The following is a 23897-nucleotide window of genomic DNA, read 5'->3' on the forward strand; positions in this document are numbered from 1 at the left end:
AGTAATTTATATTTCAGCACCCCCCATATACTGTATATTTACCAGGATATGGATGATTAACCACACTGTTAAAAGATAATATAACGGAACGTTTGCAAATATAGATGGCACTTAGTGCACTGAGTCATATATTCAACAGTGATTAGAGACTCGATAGTTTGATAAAGTATAATCTCACCGCTGTGGCGTCTGTCCTATATAAATTACTAAAAATCTCAAATTAAAATAATGAGATATAATACCGTCATAATCCACTCTGGTTTTAAAGTGATGGAGAGGGATAGGCCACCACTCAAGCGATGCTGCCAGTCAGTTGTTTAATGAAGTTAGGAATTTATATACAATAAATGTAATGTGTCCGATAGTGTGCCAAAGTGGTGCCCTAGACGCCGATTTGAGTGGCTTACCCCTGAGACAGGAGCTAATGGTGCAGAACCTTGCGTGCCTCTCATTCCTATCCACACTGTTTAGACGTTACGTTTCAATGTCTCCTCCGTTTTAGCCAGTATCTGTGTAATATAATATAATATGCCATTTAGCAGATGTTTTTATCCAAAGCGACTTACAGTCATGCGTGCATACATTTTTAGGTATGGGTGGTCCCGGGGATCGAACCCACTACCCTGGTGTTACAAGCGCCATGCTCTACCAATTGAGCCCTATGGGCCCTGTTCAAAAGTACACTATATAGGGAATAGGGTGCTATTTGAGATGCCTTCTCTGTTCCCTCAATGAGAGTGCTTCCTTCTTCCCAGTATGTTGAGATCTTAAAAGCATTGACCCATGACAAATCTCATATGTTTCATGTTGCCCTTGATAGACTCTAATTGCATACTTTGATTCCGGATTATTTGATCATTAAGTGACTAAACTGCAGTCTAGCTGCCACTGCACCTTGAGCAGTGAGGTAGAACCGCCGCCCTTAGTTCCTAATTTCCTCTGGCACCTAGCTACTGTATGTGCAATTCAGGCGGTTGTGAGACTTCATAGATGTCCTTACTCAATCAGTCCTGCCTTGCAACTTAACACAAACGCTACCAACCAAGACATGTCTCCAAATAGGGTTGCAAAATTCTGCTAATATTCCCAAAATTCCCAGGTTATGCAGAAATCCTGGTTGGAGGATTCCAGATTTCCTGCTTATTCCCTCCTGATTCCGTGAATCTTCCGAGCGGGATTTCTGGAAAACCTGGGAAAGTTTTGGGAAGTTACCAGAGTTTTGCAACCCTACTTGCAACTTAACACAAGAGCAACCAACCAAAAGACAAGATATGTCTCCAAAGGTTTTGCAGCTCTCATGTAAATATTCCACCAATGTATGCCACTGTGTGATCCCTAGCACTCTGCCAGAGGTCTGTAATGAAGCCATTAAACCAGGGAACGTTCTGTCTCACCCTTAAACCCGCGTGAGCCACCCTTAATGGGACTCAACTGCCAATCAGCCATGCAGCATGTTCCACTACCCTCTGAAATGAATTCCAATCCTCCTCCTCATCCATATACAAAGAGCCCCGGCCACTGACACACGGTCACATGCTAGGAGAAGCGCTCAAGCGATTCTTGTGGGTTATTTAAAAGGAAAGCGCCCGGGAACTGTCAGATGACTGTCATAAAGCAAGTGGTGAGCCTCTTAATGTATTTAAAATGGAGAGACAATGGGAGAAAGAAAGCAATTTAAGGATAAAACAATGCCAAAACACTGTTAATGGCCTGATAATAAGACCAATTAAGTTGGGTGCTAGAACAGGATAGATTTATGCAAATGAGATGTAGCTAGGCAACTTTCCAAAGCAAAGATACTGCTACGGACTTGGGTTGCATTTTAATGTGGATACCATGTAACTATCCAGCTGTTCATGTGGATGTTGGCCTATTTGTATCCTTTTAAAATGTCTAACCTATAGAGATGTCCCTCAGCAGAGGATGAGAATGTCAAATGAACCAACAACCGAGATAAGGTTCACTTATTTATTAGGAAAATAGACATGTCACATCATGCATACCACAGCAGCAGCTGCATAGGTCAGTTTCCAGCACCTTCTGGTTTACACATGTGCAGTATGTCCCTTACATCTCTTCACGTTCTTGTCAATGATTGGCTTACAGGGTTGTCTGTTAATAGATATGGCCAATACCTTGACACCTCCTCCTTAAAGATACTTACCCATTTCCTGCTTTGTCAACCATACTATCTGTAATGTCAACATTAAGATATCAATTCAACTCAAACTTCAAGTTGCTTACAGTAACTTCCAAAATAAGCAAGTCTATCAGCATTAGACATCTTTTCTCTTCGTTTAACTGACCTCTCCATACTCTGCTGATCATTAATTTAAATTTGAACAACTGTAACACAATAAACATTATTGTACACCGTTTGCATTGCCTGCTTGTAGCTGCGCTATTTTTCAGACTATTATTCAGACTGTTAAACAGTCACCACTAGCCAACCTCCGCCCAGTACCCTGCCCTGAACCTTAGTCACTGTTACTAGCTGGCTACCACCCGGTATTCTTCCCTGCACCTTAGAGACTGCTTTTCCCTATGTACATAAAGTCGTTGAACACTGGTCACTTTAATAAATTTTACATACTGTTTCACCCACTTTGTATGTATATGCCGTATTCTAGTCATGAATCATCCTATATAACTGCTGCTGTACTCACCTTTTCTATTCATACACTGTCCATACTGTCTATACACACCATTATATACAGTATATATACACACACTATCTGTCAAAAGTTTTAGAACACCTACAGTCGTGGTCAAAAGTTTTGAGAATGACACAAGTATTGGTCTTCACAAAGTTTGCTGCTTCAGTGTTTTTAGATATTTTTGTCAGATGTTACTATGGTATACTGAAGTATAATTACAAGCATTCCATACGTGTCAAAGGCTTTTATTGACAATTACATTAAGTTTATGCAAAGAGTCAATATTTGCAGTGTTGACCCTTCTTTTTCAAGACCTCTGCAATCCGCCCTGGCATGCTGTCAATTAACTTCTGGGCCACATCCTGACTGATGGCAGCCCATTCTTGCATAATCAATGCTTGGAGTTGGTCCGAATTTGTGGGTTTTTGTTTGTCCACCCGCCTCTTGAGGATTGACCACAAGTTCTCAATGGAATTAAGGTCTGGAGAGTTTCCTGGCCATGGACCCATAATTTCGATGTTCTGTTCCCAGAGCCACTTAATTATCACTTTTGCCTTATGGCAAGGTGGTCCATCATGCTGGAAAAGGCATTGTTCGTCACCAAACTGTTATTGGATGGTTGGGAGAAGTTGCTCTTGGAGGATGTGTTGGTACCATTCTTAATTAATGGCTGTGTTCTTAGGCACAATTGTGAGTGAGCCCACTCCCTTGGCTGAGAAGCAACCCCACACATGAATGGTCTCAGGATGCTTTACTGTTGGCATGACACAGGACTGATGGTAGCACTCACCTTGTCTTCGCCGGACAAGCTTTTTTCCGGATGCCCCAATCATTCGGAAAGGGGATTCATCAGAGAAAATTACTTTACCCCAGTCCTCAGCAATCCAATCCCTGTACCTTTTGCAGAATATCAGTCTGTCCCTGATGTTTTTCCTGGAGAGAACTGGCTTCCTCGCTGCCCTTCTTGACATCAGGCCATCCTCCAAAAGTCTTCGCCTCACTGTACATGCAAATGCACTCACACCTGCCTGCTGCCATTCCTGAGCAAGCTCTGCACTGGTGGTGCCCCGATCCCGCAGCTGAATCAACTTTAGGAGACGGTCCTGGCGCTTGCCGGACTTTCTTGGGCGCCCTGAAGCCTTCTTCACAACAATTGAACCTCTCTCCTTGAAGTTCTTGATGATCCGATAAATGGTTGATTTAGGTGCAATCTTACTAGCAGCAATATCCTTGCCTGTGAAGCCCTTTTTGTGCAAAGCAATGATGACGGCACGTGTTTCCTTGCAGGTAACCATGGCTAACAGAGGAAGAACAATGATTTCAAGCACCACCCTCCTTTTAAAGCTTCCAGTCTATTTTTCTAACTCAATCAGCATGACAGAGTGATCTCCAGCCTTGTCCTCGTCAACACTCTCACCTGTGTTAACGAGAGAATCACTGACATGATGTCAGCTGGTCCTTTTGTGGCAGGGCTGAAATGCAGTATAATTGTTTTGGGGGGATTAAGTTCATTTTCATGGCAAAGAGGGACTTTGCAATTAATTGCAATTCATCTGATCACGCTTCATAACATTCTGGAGTATATGCAAATTGCCATCATAAAAACTGAGGCAGCAGACTTTGTGAAAATTAATATTTGTTTCATTCTCAAATCCTTTGACCACGACTGTACTCATTCAAGGGTTTTTCTTTATTTGTACTAATTTCTACATTGTAGAATAATAGTGAAGACATCAAAACTATGAAATAACACCTATTGAATCATGTAGTAACCAAAAAAGTGTTAAACAAATCAAAATATATGTTATATTTGAGATTCTTCAGATAGCCACCCTTTGCCTTGATGACAGCTTTGCACACTCTTGGCATTCTCTCAACCAGCTTCACCTGGAATGCTTTTCCAACAGTATTGAAGGAGTTCCCATATATGCTGAGCACTTGTTGGCTCCTTTTCCTTCACTCTGCGGTCCGACTCATCCCAAACCATAACAATTATCCTACCGCGTCTCACAAAGACCAAAAATGGAACCAAAAATCTCAAAATTGGACTCCAGACCAAAGTCAAATTTCCACCGGGCTAATGTCCATTGCTCGTGTTTCTTGGCCCAAGCAAGTCTCTTCTTATTATTGGTGTCCTTTAGTAGTGGTTTCTTTGCAGCAATTTGACCATGAAGGTCTCCTCTGAACAGTTGATGTTGAGATGTGTCTGTTACTTGAACTCTGTGAAGCATTTATTTGGGCTGCTATTTCGGAGGCTGGTAACTCTAATGAACTTATCCTCTGTAGCAGAGGTAACTCTGGGTCTTCCATTCCTGTGCCGGTCCTCATGAGAGACAATTTCATCATAGTGCTTGATGGTTTTTGCGACTGCACTTGAAGAAACTTTCAAAGTTCCTGAAATGTTCCGTATTGACTGACCTTCATGTCTTAAAGTAATGATGGACTGTCATTTCTCTTTGCTTATTTGAGCTGTTCTTGCCATAATATGAACTTGGTCTTTTACCAAATAGGGCTATCTTCTGAAAATCCCCCCTACCTTGTCACAACACAACTGATTGGCTCAAATGCATTAAGAAGGAAAGAAATTCCACAAATTAACTTTTAAGAAGGCACACCTGTTAATTGAAATGCATTCCAGGTGACTACCTCATGAAGCTGGTTGAGAGAATGCCAAGAGTGTGCAAAGCTGCCATCAAGGCAAAGGGTGGCTATTTGAAGAATCCCACATATAAAATATTGTGATTTGGTTAACACTTTTTTGTTTACTACATGATTCCATAGGTGTTATTTCATAGTTTTGATGTCTTCACTATTATTCTACAATGTAGAAAATAGTAAAAATAAAGAAAAACCCTTGAATGAGTAGGTGTGTCCAAACTCTGACATTGCTCATTCTGATATTTCTGTTTTGTATTGCTAGATATTATTACTGCACTGTTGGAGCTAGAAACACAAGTATTTCGCTGCACCTGCAATAACATCTGCAAATCTGTGTACGCGACCTATAAACTTAGATTTTATTTGATTATGTATGCTACCGGACCTTGTCGCCGGCAGACCTGCTGGAGAACTAACCACTGTAACGGGTAGGATAACTTGCAGTGGCTCCAAACATTGAAATCACATTTTATTGGTCCCATACAGATCTTTTGCAGATGTTATCATGGGAGTAGCGAAATGCTTGTGATCCTAGCTCTGACAGTGCAGTAATATCTAACAATACTAAACAATACGTAAATCCCAAAAATAAAAATTAAGGAATTAAGAAATATAGAAATACAGTGGGGAAAAAAAGTATTTAGTCAGCCACCAATTGTGCAAGTTCTCCCACTTAAAAAGATGAGAGAGGCCTGTCATTTTCATCATAGGTACACGTCAACTGTGACAGACAAATTGAGAAATTTCAGCCTGGTTTGGTGGGATGGAGTTTTGGCCTACCTGGTGACATCAATTACTTCATAGACCAATAAAAAAAGAGTTCCAAACTACAATAACATTGCTCTTTGCTAAGAAGCTTTTTGTTTGTTTTAAATTAAAATGGTAAAAAAGAATCACAGTAAAGTACTTAATTGTTACCCACATTTTATATTGAGATCAAAACAGCTGCATTAAGAGCACAAGCAAAATAAATTAAAAATCGTTTTATTCAAACATCTTTATCTATTTATGTGATCATACAGTGGGGAAAAAAGTATTTAGTCAGCCACCAATTGTGCAAGTTCTCCCACTTAAAAAGATGAGAGGCCTGTAATTTTCATCATAGGTACACGTCAACTATGACAGACAAATTGAGGAAAAAAAATCCAGAAAATCACATTTGTAGGATTTTTAATTAATTTATTTGCAAATTATGGTGGAAAATAAGTATTTGGTCACCTACAAACAAGCAAGATTTCTGGCTCTCACAGACCTGTAACTTCTTCTTTAAGAGGCTCCTCTGTCCTCCACTCGTTACCTGTATTAATGGCACCTGTTTGAACTTGTTATCAGTATAAAAGACACCTGTCCACAACCTCAAACAGTCACACTCCAAACTCCACTATGGCCAAGACCAAAGAGCTGTCAAAGGACACCAGAAACAAAATTGTAGACCTGCACCAGGCTGGGAAGACTGAATCTGCAATAGGTAAGCAGCTTGGTTTGAAGAAATCAACTGTGGGAGCAATTATTAGGAAATGGAAGACATACAAGACCACTGATAATCTCCCTCGATCTGGGGCTCCACGCAAGATCTCACCCCGTGGGGTCAAAATGATCACAAGAACGGTGAGCAAAAATCCCAGAACCACACGGGGGGACCTAGTGAATGACCTGCAGAGAGCTGGGACCAAAGTAACAAAGCCTACCATCAGTCACACACTACGCCGCCAGGGACTCAAATCCTGTATTGCCAGACGTGTCCCCCTGCTTAAGCCAGTACATGTCCAGGCCCGTCTGAAGTTTGGGAGAATGTCATATGGTCAGATGAAACCAAAATAGAACTTTTTGGTAAAAACTCAACTCATCGTGTTTGGAGGACAAAGAATGCTGAGTTGCATCCAAAGAACACCATACCTACTGTGAAGCATGGGGGTGTAAACTTCATGCTTTGGGGCTGTTTTTCTGCAAAGGGACCAGGACGACTGATCCGTGTAAAGGAAAGAATGAATGGGGCCATGTCTCGTGAGATTTTGAGTGAAAACCTCCTTCCATCAGCAAGGGCATTGAAAATGAAACGTGGCTGGGTCTTTTAGCATGACAATGATCCCAAACACACCTCCCGGGCAACGAAGGAGTGGCTTCGTAAGAAGCATTTCAAGGTCCTGGAGAAGCCTAGCCAGTCTCCAGATCTCAACCCCATAGAAAATCTTTGGAGGGAGTTGAAAGTCTGTGTTGCCCAGCGACAGCCCCAAAACATCACTGCTCTAGAGGAGATCTGCATGGAGGAATGGGCCAAAATACCAGCAACAGTGTGTGAAAACCTTGTGAAGACTTACAGAAAACGTTTGACCTGTGTCATTGCCAACAAAGGGTATATAACAAAGTATTGAGAAACTTTTGTTATTGACCAAATACTTATTTTCCACCATAATTTGCAAATAAATTCATAAAAAATCCTACAATGTGATTTTCTGGAATTTGTTTCCTCATTTTGTCTGTCATAGTTGACATGTAGCTATGATGAAAATTACAGGCCTCTCTCATCTTTTTAAGTGGGAGAACTTGCACAATTGGTGGCTGACTAAATACTTTTTTTCCCCACTGTATTAGAACAAGCAATGTCAGAGTCCGGAATATAAATATATACAGTATGTACTGTATGTGATGGTGTGTATAGACATTATGGACAGTATATGAATAGAAAAGGTGTGTACAGCAGTAGTTATATAGGATGAGCCTTGGCTAGAATACAGTATATACTGTACATATGAAGTAGGTAAAACAGTATGTAAACATTATTACAGTGGCCAGTATTCAATGACTATGTCCAGTGCATTTGGAAAGTATTCAGACCCCTTGACTTTTTCCAAATTCTGTTACGTTACAGCCTTAATCTAAAATGATCCTCAGCAATCTACACACAATACCCCAAAATGACAAAGTGAAAACAGGTTTTTAGAAATGTTTGCTAATTGATTAAAAATACAAAACAGAAAAACCTTATTTACATAAGTATTCAGACCCTTTGCTATGAGACTCGAAATTGAGCTCAGGTGCATCCTGTTTCCATTGGTCATCCTTGAGATGTTTCTACAACTTGATTGGAGTCCACCTGTGGTAAATTCAATTGATTGGAAATTAGTTGGAAAGACACACACAGGTCTATATAAGGTCCCACAGTTGACAGTGCATGACAGAGCAAAAACCAAGCCATGAGGTCGAAGGACTTGTCCGTAGAACTCCGAGACAGGATTGTGTTGAGGCACAGATCTAGTGAAGTGTACCAAAACATTTCTGCAGCATTGAAGGTCCCCAAGAACATTCTTAAATGGAAGAAGTTTGGAACCACCAAGACTCTTCCTAGAGCTGGCCGCCTGGCCAAACTGAGCAATCAGGGGAGAAGGTTCTTGGTCACTCTGAAAGAGCTCCAGAGTGCCTCTGTGGAGATGGGAGAACCTTCCAGAAGGACAACCATCTCTGCAGTACTCCACCAATCAGGCCTTTATGGTTTGCCAAAAGGCACCTAAAGACTGTCAGACCATGAGAAACAAGATTCTCTGGTCTGATGAAACCAAGAATAAACTCTTTGGCTTGAATGCCAAGCGTCACATCTGGAGGAAACATGGCACCATCCCTACAGTGAAGCATGGTGGTGGCAGAAGACTTGATGAACGGAGCAAAGTACAGAGAGATCCTTGATGAAAACCTGCTCCAGAGCGCTCAGGACCTCAGACTGGGGTGAAGGTTCACCTTCCAACAGGACAACGACCCTAATCACACAGCCAAGACAACGCAGGAGTGGCTTCGGGACAAGTCTCTGAATGTCCTTGATTGGCCCAGCCAGAGCCCGGACTTGAACCCGATCTAACATCTCTGGAGAGACCTGAAATTAGCTATGCAGTAACTCTCCCCATCCAACCTGACAGAGCTTGAGAAGATCTGCAGAGAAGAATGGGAGAAACTCCCCAAATACATACAGGTGTGCCAAGCTCTTTTTGGCCTTCCTGTGACACCGGGTGCTGTAGATGTCCAGGAGGGCAGGCAGTGTGGCCACGGTGAAGCATTGGGTTGACCGCACCACCCTCTCTTGCGAACCTAGCTCAGGGCTAGCTAGTCTCTGTTCCATTTCTTGGGAACCCGACACAGGTGGTGCTTGAAGATGCCGGTGATTTGTCCTTTTCTCTCCAATAACCGGAGTCTTCAGAAGGTAAGAGTGTTGGGTCACACTCTCTCTCACTATCGAAGCTGGGCCTTTCCATGTCTTTTTCCCCGTCCAGCTTGACCAGTACCGGATTCCCCGGTCTCCAAGTGGATAGATCTCGTACTCCGTGACATCTGTTAAAGTAGAAAGCATGTTGTTGTTTTGCTGCCGCATCTCGTTGCCTGATAACGGTTCTGTTTTGCCATTTCGGGTATAGGTTCTTTTCCAGTGTAGGTAGTGTTGTCCATCCCATCAGCAGCTCTGCTGGGCTCGCACCTGTAGATGTAGCTGTTGTCGCTCTGTAGCTCCTGAGAGCTAATAGTGGGTCATCTTGCTGTAAGATCCGTTTTGCTGTCTGGATTGCACATTCAGCATGTCCATTCCCATGCAGGTTGTGAGGGCATGAGGTTATGTGCTCAAAGTTTTACTGTTTAATCAACTCTCCAGGCTTCACTGGTATACTGGGGTCCATTATCACTGACTATTTGGGTCGGAACCTCGAACCTGCCGAATGTCACTTTTAGTTTAGCTATAACCTGCCCTGTTGTTGTAGTAGGCAGATGTCTCTAAGTAGTGTGAATAATAGTCTGACACTACGAGATAGTTTTGATCTTTATACTCACACAAGTCTGTGCCTATACGCTCCCTGGTCGCTCCGGGAGTGAGTGGCTCTTTCTGTGAATGTTTTGCCTGTCTCACAACAGAACTTGCATGACAGTACTTTGCTTTTGATATCCAATGATAAACCTGGCCACCACACTGATGTTTTTGCTCTTTCTCTGCATTTAGTTAGTCCCTGAAGCCCATCATGAATATGTTCTAGTAATACTTGTCTCATTGCATCAGGTTTGACAATGCTATTGCCTAGTATAATCAGCCCCTCAGTGACTGATAAAGCATCTTTCATAGGATAATAGTCTTTCACTGTTGCTGGGATACTTTTAGAATGTTCTGGACAGCCTTGTTTTATTAGTCTCTGTACAGGGTAGGCTGTCAATCACTGTGTTGTCGTGACCAGTGACATCAGCTGACGTTGTGCTCTGCTCCCTGCACAGTGGGCTGCGTGATAGTGTGTGTCTGCCACTACCAAAGTTTTACTGGGTGCATATTCTGCTGTTGCCCCGAATCGCATCAATCTCAGTAAAAGTCTCTGACATCTTATTGGCACTGCATCTAAGTCTTTGCTATTTATCAATGGAATTAGGGGTTAACGGCCTGTTATTAGTCTGAATCTGTAAATGCCAATAAGGTACTTTTGGAAATGTTCACATGCCCAAACTCCGAACAGTATCCAACAGGTTTCCAGCTGTCCCCATGGAGCTGTAGCATTACTCTGCCTACTCTATAACAGCTCACATCAGCTGACACTGCAGTTGCCCTCTGACTGTTGACAGGTCTGGAATGTATTTCCCCATGTACTTTATCATGCCCAGGACTCTTTTCAGCTCCTGCACATTGGTTGCTTGGTCGATCGGAGATGGCTCATACCTTTTCTGGGTCTGGCCGGATCCAATTCTTGTTCACGATGTGTCCCAGGAAGTGTAGCTCACTTTTCCTAAACACGCACTTGTCCTTGTTCAACTTCAAACCGGTCTGTTCGATTCATTCCAGGATGAGCTCCAGTCGCTCATCATGCTCTGTCATGCTACTTCCATAAACAATGACGTCATCCATATATACTGAAACGCCCTCCAGCCCTACAGTAGCAATAGTTAAGTAATTTTGGTGCTAATTCCAAAAGGGTGACGTTTAAAACCGTATTGTCTGAATGGCTACTCTCGCTGTGTAATGTTATTTGCCAAAAACCACTCGCTGCGTCTAATGATGAGAACACAATGGCACCTGTTAGTTTGGCTAGTGTTTCCTCAGTAGTAGGCAATATGAATCGCTCTCTTTTCACAATCTCGTTTCACAAAAGTTTCTGCAGACCAACGCATATGCATACTTTACCGTTCGGTTTCATCACTGTCACCATTGGTGCACACAAATCTGTGGGTTGTGTCACTTTCGCAACGTTGTTTTCTTCCATTCTTTTTTGTATCAACGGCGCCTAGGTAGTATGCGTTCTCACTCTCGGAATTGTTTGTAACCTCCCAGTGGCTCCCAGTGTCCCTAGTTGTTGCATCTCCTGCACACCGAATCTGCCGCTGGGCACCTAGATGCCTCCTTGTGCTGAGCTTTACTGCATTTTACGCATCTGCTTTGACTTGGCGTTCTCTCTCCTATTGCCTCTGTCGTGTCTTTTTCTTTCCAGACGTTTGTCATTCCTCCGTGCCGAACGTCGGTGGAATACCTCTTGCACACTGCATGTTGCCGATCCCTGATGTGTTCATTTCTGTGCTCACCGAAGTCACAGTTCTTTGTGAGGTTGTAGAGTGCTCTGATGAACATTTCAGCTTTCTCCCCCAGTTTCTGTACTCGCTAGTAGAAGCATGCCTTCTCATGGATTACATTTTTCTTAGGCACAAAGTACTCTTCAAACTTAGCTAGCATTATATTGCAGTCATCTTTTCATTTTCGTCGAATGTGAATGTCTTAAAATATTTTTTGCCTCTGGGCCCATTGAGTATATGAGTGTGCTCACTTAAATGTCGCCATCTTCTTCACTTAGCTTGGTAGCTATTCTGTAACGCCTGAATCGCTGGCGCCACGTGGCAGGTTAAACTCTGCATTCTGTTATTTCGTTCAGTTTCTTCCCCTTTTACCTGACTGCTTCTGACACCATGTCAAACGAACCAACGACCAAGATAAGGTTCACTTGTTTATTATGAAAACAGACATGTCACATCATGCACAGCACAGCAACAGCTGCATAGGTCAGTATCCAGCACCTTCTGGTTTACACATGTGCAGTATATCACCTTTACTAGTGCCCCGTCTAATCCAATCGCATGGTTATATGCAAATACAAGAGGCCGCGTCTTACCCAATAACATCAATGCAAATATCCTCTGCAGAACCTTGGGACAAGCAGGCAGAAAAAAACAGAAAGATTTGACCGCAGTTCAACTGTTAATATCACAGATAGCAGGAGCTTAGTTACCAGTATCTTTGTTAATATGGCTTGTTAAAAAAAGTTGACGCTGAAAATCGTATATTCAAAGACGAGCGGACGGAAAAGTATGTATTAATTCTCCCCGCAACTAGCACAAAACCTGTGCCTGATATGCAGCGAGTCCGTAGCCCTCGTGAAAAGTGCAAATGTTAAGCGCGATTATAGTAATTTCGATCAGACGTATCCCCTGAACACGGAGGTGAGTACAAACGAGATTAACCAACTCGAATCCCAATATGAGAAATCCACCAAAGTCCTTGTCAATTCCCTGACAGCCCAACAACAATGGAGTGTTCACTGAGGATAGCTTGGGTTTTGGGAAAACCCCAAAAAACCTTTTCTGATGTTGAGGTGGTAAAATAATGCATGTGTGAAGTTGCTGACAGCTTGCTTGAAGGTAAACAAAAAGATGAGCTCAGGGAAAATATCAAACAGATCCCACTGTCAGATTCCACAGCAATTAGGAGAACTGAAATATTAGCGGAAGATTTAGTAACTCCACAACTTGATGAGGCCATTCAGAATTCACCATGCATTTCATTAGCTGTGGATGAATCAACAGATAACACTGATAATGACCAGCTTCTGGTGTTTGTCAGATTTTATAATGAAACAAAGAAGTAATTCTGTGAGGAGCTGTTGGGCTTAACAAATCTAGAAGCACACAGGGAGAGGATATCCATGAGGCCATCAAAGGGATGCTGACAAAAAGGGTATAGATCTGAAGTCAGTGGTCTCCATCACCACAGATGGAGCTCCAGCCATGATAGGAAGTGGGAGGGGACTAGTTGCACGTTTGAAAGAGGACCACCCTGACTTGACATCATACCACTGCATCATCCATCAATCTGTCCTGTGTGCCAGTCTGGGAAAATAGTATTCTGAGGTCATGACAACGACAATAAAACTGATAAACCTTTTGAGAGCAACATCATCCCTACAACAGCGCCTGCTACAAGGCTTTCTGACAGAGGCCAATGACAGTTTTGCTGACTTACTACTGCACAACAATGTCAGATAGCTCAGCAAAGGCAGGGTTTCGGAACACTTTTGGGCCATTCGGGAGGAAATCAAAGCTTTCTTATCAGAGTAAAAGAGTGACAAGGCAACTCAGTTTTCTGAGTTTTTGGAAGATGAGGAGAAAATGGAAACAGTTGGATTTTTGACAGACATTACATCACACCTTAATTAACTGAATTTTAAGCTGCAGGGACGGGACAAGACAGTGTGTGATAAGATATCAGCAGTCCGGGCTTTCCAGAAGAAATTTGAGCTTTTCAAGAATGATCTCCAGGGAGAACTTGTCCACTTCCCCAATCTTCTGGTGCAAACGCAGGGAGACAAAGATGTTCCAGTGTCTCAGAGTTGCTCTCACACCATTTGTGCCAAAGTTCAAAGCATTGATAGGAGACAGAAAGTGTAATTTCTTTCATTGATGGAAGGGCAAGGCCCAGAGTGACTTATACATGAATACTGCATGGCCCACAGTGACTTTCTGTGCATTCAGATTATTTTTGTTAAACTCTCTTTTGTTCTCCCGAAAACATGCACTTTATTTTATAAAAAATTAAATTAAATCAAGGCCCATGTACAGTGCACATTTTGCATAGACAATTATGCAACCACTTTTGTTCTTCAGCAATGTTGATGCAATGACGCACATGTTTACATTTTAAAGAAAGAAGTTGTAATTAATTCAAATGTGTCTTATTTAATGTATTTAATGTACATTTTATATAACAACATGTTTCCTAAGTCATAGACGACTATGTTTGTTAATACGCTGTACCACAGCGCCGTTAAAGGACGATATCCATCCGGACCTTTGCCACCTAGGAACTTTGTGTCACTGGACCTCTGGTTTACAGGGTTATCTGTTAATAGATATAACCAATACCTTGACAGAGAACATCATAGAAGTTTTGTCATGAATGTAGCTATCTGTTACATTCATTAAAAGTTAACCAAGAACACTAGTCCACAACATGATTTACCTTAAAGGTGTATAGCTACAGATGCCTTTGAGAGATTATTTTAGAACTCTTGTTAGTGTGATTTGAGGATACTATGTTCCTCCTTGGAATTGACAAAGTCAGTGCTGTTACTTTGCTAAATTTGGTGCGAGATGTAACAAGGGAAAATGCTACATCAATCACACAGACTCTTGGAGAGACGCGAGAGAGGCTCTAAAGCTGAGAAATGAATCAGTGGAAGCTCTGCCAACAACCATTTCCAGGCTGAGATGATGGGAAAACTTCCCCTGCTCTCTGGGGACATCATTTGTGAACACCCCAGCATTATCACAACACTCTGTAAGAGAGTATTCTTTCTTTCTATTTTTTGTTACATTTCTAAACTTGAATCCCTCTACCGCTGGAGCCTGCTGGATCAGATCGAGTGCAGCGGTGGAGGCTTAAGTATGTCAATGAAGCAGGCTAAATCAATGATAGGTGCAGCTTACCTTCTCTGCTGCTCTCTGCCAGCCTTCCACAGATTAACCCAATTTACACTAACAGCCCATGTCAGTCAAAGACGGCGGCTTGCACACCATTGTCCTCTTCGTACACTATTGGTTTAGCCACAACTAAACTGTATGCCTTTGAAACATTTGACAACATTGTTTTGTTCCTACATACTAGGCTACCCATTTATTGAATGATCATACAGTAGATTGAAATGTTGACATTTTTTCTGTCAAAGGAACCATATGGTGGGTGTGTACTATGTTTTAGTAAACATCCCAGTTTGGTAATAAGTGTCTGTATAAGCATTTCGCTGCACCCGCGATAACATCTGCAAATCTGTGTACGCGACCAATAAACTTTGATTTGGGCTTAAAGGGACAATCTGGGATTCAAACAACAACAAAACTGGTCTTAATGACTGCTGTGGATGGAGTACAACAGCTAACTGCAGAGCCAGATGACAGTGTACAGGTTTTATAGCTCAACCATGGCTTTGATTTATGTGTAACTATCAGAGATCAGAGCACTCCATGTGATCTGTAAATCAGTGTGCATGTGTTGTCTCATGTTTGTCCCTAATTTAGTTAATTTATTTAATTTAGTCGCACCACTCATTATAAGGCTTGTGCTTAGGGTTGCAAAATTCCGATAATTCCCAGGATTTCCGGATTTCCTGTTTATTCCCTCCTGTTCCGGGAATCTTCCATCAGGGCATTTTGAGAAAGTTACTGGAATTATGTAACTCTAAGTGGGCTGATATTGAAGTAAAAACAGGCTTGTTTTTACAGAAACATACTGGATTTGGCACCACTGACTTTTACTGTCAACCCTGCGGTCTCATCTGCTCATCTTGTTTGTCATGTGATTTTCTCATCTTTCATTCTTTTGTTCTAATGCTCCACAAGGTTCATGGTGACAAGTCAAAATAATAGACGTGTCACTTTGGATTATACTGTATTGAGATGAGGCCCATAAACAAAGGAATTATGCTTCCCTAAAAGGCTGCTGTCAAGCTTTCAAATGATTTTGTACCTCAGTTTCAAATGCTTCTGTTTTTTTATATTTTCTTATCAACGTAGATTAAAAGGAACACTTAACTTCGTGTGATCTTTTTGTGGAATCCTGAATGGATAATTTTTATCATGGTCATAAGTATGTAAAGTATATAGGTATAAGTTACAAGTTGTGTTTTTCATGTTTTTATAAGTATAGTAAAGATCAAGATTGTTGGTACAGTGTTTTGCAAAAGTATTCACCCCCCTTGGCATTTTTCCTATTTTGTTGCCTTACAACATGGAATTAAAATAGATTTTGGGGGGGTTTGTATGATTTGATTTACACAACATGCCTACCACTTTGAAGATATAAAATATTTTTGGGGGAGAAACAAACAAGAAGTAAGACCAAAACAAAGAAAACTTGCGCGTGCATAACTATTCACCGACAGAGAATGTAGACCACGTAGACAATCTTGTTTATTTTCCAGTCCATATCTTCAACTTCAACTTTACCTTATGAGTATGTCTGTCGTAGTAGAGATGAATATTGTCATGTTTATTATGACATTTCTGATATGAATATATTCTCCTGTAGGTCTACACCAGATATGGAAAATGTTATACTTTCAATGGGAACAAGTCGACGTCCAGGAAAACCAAGCAAGGTGGAATGGGAAATGGCCTGGAGATTATGTTGGATATTCAACAGGACGAGTATCTCCCCATCTGGAAAGAGACAAGTAAGCCATAAATCTAACATGTTGCTGCGGGATCTGTTTCTGTTGTCATAAATCTGAATCATGTTTGTATGGGACCCTAGTGATACATTTTTGCAATGGCAACACCATCCTGAATAATGTTTTCGTAAAATGATTACTGGAAGGGATAAATCTGTTGACAGCGCTGTTAGTCATATAATGTGATCATTGTCAGTGTCTCATTTTTCTCATGACTGAGAAAATTAGCCTTCCCCTAGGATTGATGGATAAAAGGCTGAATGAACCCGCTCTGTATGTGTGTCTTTGTACTGCATGCGCATGCCTCTTTTATCCCTGAAGATGAGACGTCGTTAGAGGCAGGGATCCGCGTGCAGATCCACAGCCAGGAGGAGCCTCCATACATCCACCAGCTGGGCTTCGGAGTCTCCCCGGGATTCCAGACGTTTGTTTCATGTCAGGAACAAAGGGTAGGCCCCAGCACCGCTTTCTCCCAGATTACCACTCCCTCCGTACTTTACTCACTTCTCCTCACCGTGGCTCAGACACGGCTCTAATCAATCACTCTGTGCTTAGCTGACCTACCTGCCCCAGCCCTGGGGGAACTGCCGCTCCACCAGCGACCAGATGATCCCGGGATACGACACCTACAGCATCAGTGCTTGCCACCTGCGCTGCGAAACCAGGGAGGTGCTCCGGGAGTGCAACTGCAGGATGGTGCACATGCCCGGTAAGTAGTCTACTGTAAACCTCACTCCCCACTTGGCACAGACGTAAATCCAACGTCTATTCCACGTTGGTTCAACGTAATTTCATTGAAATGACATGGAAACAACGTTGATTCAACCAGTATGTGCCAAGTGAGTCACTGGTATTAGATATTTTTCCCTGTTAACCATTTCATGTTCCCACACTGTGTCAATATATATGTATAGGCATGGCTATAGTCCTATGTGGTATACAAATCTGCTTCTTTTAATTCCTGAATGGAGTGCCTTGATGTAAAAGCCCCTTTACAGACACACCTGACCTCTCTCCATTGAGAATATGATGAAAGATTTCCTGTGCATTCCTGCTATTCTGATCATAATGACGACTCTGCTCCTCTATGCCCCCGACTTTAATATCCCCAAATCAATCTTCCCCAATGCAAATTGAAAAGGCGACTGTTCTCAAAACATTAACTCAAAGAACATTTTGTCGTCTGCGTTGCCACACATATTTCCCGCGATTAATTGTGCTCCTGATGAATTCCTATCATTAGTGCCCCCTGCGCTGTGTTTGTCACGGTGAGAAGGTAAATCATTGATTGGTTTTTAGACTTTCTAAGTATGCCTTTGGGGTGGTGCCCCAGTGCTCCATTTCCCGATGCAATCAGAGGCGGACACCCTATCCCTGGAACTCATCTTCCCACGTCTGCTTGCGTTCGTAGATGAATGATAAGCTAGTGTTCTGTTCTCAATGAGAGTTTCCAATGTTGGCAGAGATACGAGCAGCGAACATTTTGTTTTTGATTGATCAAACTCATTTCATGTTTTGTACTCCAGGAACTGCCGATATCTGCACTCCCAGTAACATCAAGTGTGTTGACAAGGCGCTTGGTAAGACATGTTTTTTTATCTATTATAATAGAGTAAAACGAGAGTGAAATCAGTAACTCAGAATGTTGATTTACTTTATAAGGAAATATTGGGTTTCAATGTATGGGTGGAGATAGCCTGGGTAAAGATTTCAAAATGAAATTGCCTCCATGTTGGTATGTCAATTGTAGGAGCAGGAAATGTGCAAGCTGTGAGTGACAACGATGTTACCCAACTCTTTACTCAACTTCATCTCAGAGCTTTCACAATACATTGATATTCCTTCACCAATCCAATTCCATATTGTGCAGCCGACTCCCCACTGGCTGGTTCGGGTTATCTCTGTGCAGAGGTGCCTTGTCTCAAAGATATTATGATGGTCATAAAAGAGACGCTTTATTATGTGATGAGAGATATATTAGTACAATTATGATCTTCAAGCCTAATAAGCCAGACATTTAATTATCTTCTTCTTCAAAAGGAATCCAAGCCCATTTAATGGGTGGGTGAGCTAAATCTAGATATATCTTACAAGAATTGCTCATATTTCTATTGGTTATATTCTCTACTCAAATAATCAGAATACATTTACCCATTGTGAAAGGTAATAACTTAAAACATTATTTATATATTTGTATTATATAGTTGATTTTTTGTGTGCCTCAGTCCAAGAATAGATTATGTGTTGCCCCTGCATACAAATAACCTCATTATAAGAGTTATAAAATTTGAATTACTGTTATCAGGTCATGGACACTGGCCATTTTGTCCAACTGAATTGAATTTTGTCTTGAAAAGAGGGATGATTCAGTAAGCCATGTATTGTGGTCTATGTTTATGTAGTATGTGAGTTTCTTTCTGATTGTGCATATATTTGCTTTTATTGCTGTGAATGAGCAATTGTTTATGCATTCGGAAAGTATTCAGACCCCTTAACCTTCTCCACATTTTGTCACGTTACAGCCTTATTCTAAAATTAATGAAATGTTTTTAAAAATCTCATCAATCTACACACAATACCCCATAATGACAAAGCAAACACAGGTTTTCAGACATTTTTGCAAATGTATTAAAAATAAAAACAGATATACCTTATTTACATAAGTATTCAAGACCCTTTGCTATGAGACTCGAAATTTAGCTCAGGTGCATCCTGTTTCCATTGATAATCCTTGAGATGTTTCTACAACTTAATTGGAGTCCATCTGTGGTAAATTCAATTGATTGGACATGATTTGGAAAGACACACATCGGTCTATACAAGGTCCCACAGTTGACAGTGCATGTCAGAGCAAAAACCAAGCCATGAGGTCGAAGGAATTGTCCGTAGAATTGTGTCAAGAAACAGATCTGGGGAAAGGTACGAAAACATTTCTGCAGCATTGAAGGTCCCCAAGAACACAATGGCCTCCATCATTCTTAAATGGAAGAAGGTTGGAACCACCAAGACTTTTCCTAGAGCTGGCCGCCCGGCCAAACTGAGCAATCAGGGGAGAAGGGCCTTGGTCAGGGAGATGACCAAGAACCCGATGTTCACTCTGACAGTGAGTTCCTCTGTGGAGATAGGAGAACCTTCCAGAAGGACAATCATGTCTGCAGCACTCCACCAATCAGGCCTTTAGGGTAGAGTGGCCAGACGGAAGCCACTCCTCAGTAAAAGGCACATGACAGCCCGCTTGGAGTTTTCCAAAAAGCACCTAAACGACTCATGAGAAACAAGATTCTCTGGTCTGATGAAACCAAGATTGGACTCCTTGGCCTGAATGCGAAGCGTCACATCTGGAAGAAACCTGGCACCATCCTACGGTGAAGCATGGTGGTGGCAGCATCATGTTGTGGGGATGTTTTTCAGCGGCAGGGACTGGGAGACTGGGAGACTAGTCAGGATCGAGGGAAAGATGAACGGAGCAAAGTACAGAGAGATCCTTGATGAAAACCTGCTACAGAATGCTCAGGACCTCAGACTGGAGCGAAGGTTCACCTTCCAACAGGACAACGACCCTAAGCACACAGCCAAGACAACGCAGGAGTGGCTTCGGGATAAGTCTCTGAATGTCCTTGAGTGGCCCAGCCAGAGCCCGGACTTGAACCAGATCGAACATCTCTGGAGAGACCTGAAAATAGCTGTGCAGCGACGCTCCCTAATCAACCTGACAGAGCTTGAGAGGGAGGATCTGCAGAGAAGAATGGGAGAAACTCCCCAAATACAGGTGTGCCAAGCTTGTAGCGCCATACCCAAGAAGACTTGAGGCTGTAATCGTTGCCAAAGGTGCTTCAACAAAGTACTGAGTAAAGGGTCTGAATACTTACAGTGGGGAAAAAAAGTATTTAGTCAGCCCCCAATTGTGCAAGTTCTCCCACTTAAAAAGATGAGAGAGGCCTGTAAATTGAGGAAAATAAATCCAGAAAATCACATTGTAGGATTTTTAATGAATTTATTTGCAAATTATGGTGGAAAATAAGTATTTGGTCACCTACAAACAAGCAAGATTTCTGGCTCTCACAGACCTGTAACTTCTTCTTTAAGAGGCTCCTCTGTCTTCCACTCGTTATCTGTATTAATGGCACCTGTTTGAACTTGCTATCAGTATAAAAGACACCTGTCCACAACCTCAAACAGTCACACTCCAAACTCCACTATGGCCAAGACCAAAGAGCTGTCAAAGGACACCAGAAACAAAATTGTAGACCTGCACCAGGCTGGGAAGACTGAATCTGCAATAGGTAAGCAGCTTGATTTGAAGAAATCAACTGTGGGAGCAATTATTAGGAAATGGAAGACATACAAGACCACTGATAATCTCCCTCGATCTGGGGCTCCACGCAAGATCTCACCCCGTGGGGTCAAAATGATCACAAGAACGGTGAGCAAAAATCCCAGAACCTGCAGAGAGCTGGGACCAAAGTAACAAAGCCTACCATCAGTAACACACTACGCCGCCAGGGACTCAAATCCTGCAGTGCCAGACGTGTCCCCCTGCTTAAGCCAGTACATGTCCAGGCCCGTCTGAAGTTTGCTAGAGTGCATTTGGATGATCCAGAAGAGGATTGGGAGAATGTCAGATGAAACCAAAATATAACTTTTTGGTAAAAACTCAACTCGTCGTGTTTGGAGGACAAAGAATGCTGAGTTGCATCCAAAGAACACCATACCTACTGTGAAGCATGGGGGTGGAAACATCATGCTTTGGGGCGGTTTTTCTGCAAAGGGACCAGGACGACTGATCCGTGTAAAGGAAAGAATGAATGGGGCCACGTATCATGAGATTTTGGGTGAAAACCTCCTTCCATCAGCAAGGGCATTGAAGATGAAACGTGGCTGGGTCTTTCAGCATGACAATGATCCCAAACACACCGCCCGGGCAACGAAGGAGTGGCTTCGTAAGAAGCATTTCAAGGTCCTGGAGTGGCCTAGCCAGTCTCCAGATCTCAAACCCATAGAAAATCTTTGGAGGGAGTTGAAAGTCTGTGTTGCCCAGCGACAGCCCCAAAACATCACTGCTCTAGAAGAGATCTGCATGGAGGAATGGGCCAAAATACCAGCAACAGTGTGTGAAAACCTTGTGAAGACTTACAGAAAACGTTTGACCTGTGTCATTGCCAACAAAGGGTATATAACAAAGTATTGAGAAACTTTTGTTATTGACCAAATACTTATTTTCCACCATAATTTGCAAATAAATTCATTAAAAATCCTACAATGTGATTTTCTGGATTTTTTTTTCTCATTTTGTCTGTCATGGTTGACGTATACCTATGATGAAAATTACAGGCTTCTGTCATCTTTTTAAGTGGGAGAACTTGCACAATTGGTGGCTGACTAAATACTTTTTTCCCCCACTGTATGTAAATGTGATATTTCAAATGTTTTTATCACTTTGCAAACATTTCTAAAAAACAGTTCTTGCTTTGTCATTATGGGTTATTGTGTATAGATTGATGAGGGGGGAAAAATCTATTTAATCAATTTTAGAATAAGACTAACGTAACAAAATGTGGAAAAAGTAAAGAGGTCTGAATACTTTCTGAATGCACTGTATGTGTTAGTGTGTGCACTCAATGAAATAGCCATGAGCTTAGTAAGTATATTAAGCATGTCGTAACATTACCTCTGCCACACTGATCCTCAACATGGGGGCCCCACAGGGATGTGTGCTTAGTCCCCTCCTGTACTCCCTGTTCACCAACGACTGCGTGGCCACGCACGACTCCAACACCATCAAGTTTGCTGACGACACGACGGTGGTAGGCCTGATCCCCGGTGACGATGAGACAGCCTACAGGGAGGTCAGTGACCTGGCCGTGTGGTGCCAGGACAACAACCTCTACCTCAACGTCAGTAAGACCAAGGAGCTGATCGTGGACTACTGGAAACGGGAGGTGGGGGAGCACGCCCCCATCCACATCGACGGGGCTGCAGTGGAGCGGGTCCAGAACTTCAAGATCCTCTGTGTCCAAATCGCTAAGGACTTAAAATGGTCCACATACCACATGCAAACAGTCGTGAAGAAGACGCGACAGCGCCTCTTCCCCTCAGTAGTTTGAAAAGATTTGGCATGGGCCATCAAATACTTAAAAGGTTCTACAGCTGCACCATTGAGAGCATCTTGATTGGCTGCATCGCTGCTTGTTATGGCAACGGCACCTTCCCCTAGATCGCATGGCGCTACAAGGGGTGGTGCGGACAGGCAGTACATCACTGTGGCCGAGCTCCCTGACATCCAGGACCTCTATATCCGGCTGTGTTGAAAGGAAGGCCTGGAAAATTGTTAAAGACTCCAGCCACCCAAGCCATACAGTGTTCTCTCTGCTTTCACACGACAAGGAGTACCAAGTCTGACACCAACAGGCTCCTGAACAGCTTTCAATCCCCAATCAATAAGACTACTAAATAGCTAACAAAATGGCTACACGGACTATCTGCATGGACCCTTTTATTTTTGCACTGTCTCTATGCACACTCACACACTCACTCTATGAACATTCTACACACACACACACATACTCACACACACACACATTCAAACTGACTCTACACACGCACACACACTCAAATACAAATATCATACCCGCTGCTGCTACTCTGTTTATCATATATCCTGATGCCTAGTCACCTTACCCCTATACATATCCAATCTTATCACTCCAGTTTTCCTTTCTCATTGGAAATATGGTATTGGCACTGACCCTGGAACTGACCCTATATATAGATTCTTACTTTTTTAGTGTTCTTCTTATTTCTATTTCTCGTGTGTTTTTGTTCTATTTGATTTTTTTATTGATTTTTTATAGAACTACTGTATTGTTGGGAAAGAGCGAGCAAGAAAGGCTTTTCATGGTACTAGTACATGTGACAATAAAAACGTTGAATTATATTAAAGGGAAGATCCACCATTTATTTACCTCATATTCATTATCTCCACCACATAGACACTGGAGAATAATGAACATGAGGTTAAAAAGTAACAGAATTCCCCTTTAACTTGCTAACTGAAATACATCAACAGTGGTTATTGGGTAGGCAAAGATGGAACCCAAACACACCTGCATCCTATTTGTGGTGCCCATGCAGGAGAACAAGGGCC

The 23897-nt window shown here is 42.2% G+C and overlaps 1 protein-coding gene across 1 annotated transcript in view; it reads left to right on the forward strand.

Annotated features, from left to right (window-relative positions):
* Positions 1 to 23897, forward strand: part of LOC311143639 (acid-sensing ion channel 4-A-like) — a gene marked incomplete at its 3' end in the record, with an annotated part of 148064 nt that overhangs the window by 120835 nt on the left and 3332 nt on the right. Inside the window, exons 2-5 of the mRNA XM_084179507.1 lie at positions 16612 to 16756; positions 17075 to 17202; positions 17309 to 17462; positions 18280 to 18333. Coding sequence (XP_084035633.1) covers positions 16612 to 16756; positions 17075 to 17202; positions 17309 to 17462; positions 18280 to 18333 — 481 coding nt within the window. The remainder of the gene's footprint in view (positions 1 to 16611; positions 16757 to 17074; positions 17203 to 17308; positions 17463 to 18279; positions 18334 to 23897) is intronic.

The sequence above is a fragment of the Coregonus lavaretus genome (assembly GCF_964263955.1).
Source record: "Coregonus lavaretus genome assembly, chromosome: 16".
NCBI classification, from domain to species: Eukaryota; Metazoa; Chordata; class Actinopteri; order Salmoniformes; family Salmonidae; genus Coregonus; species Coregonus lavaretus.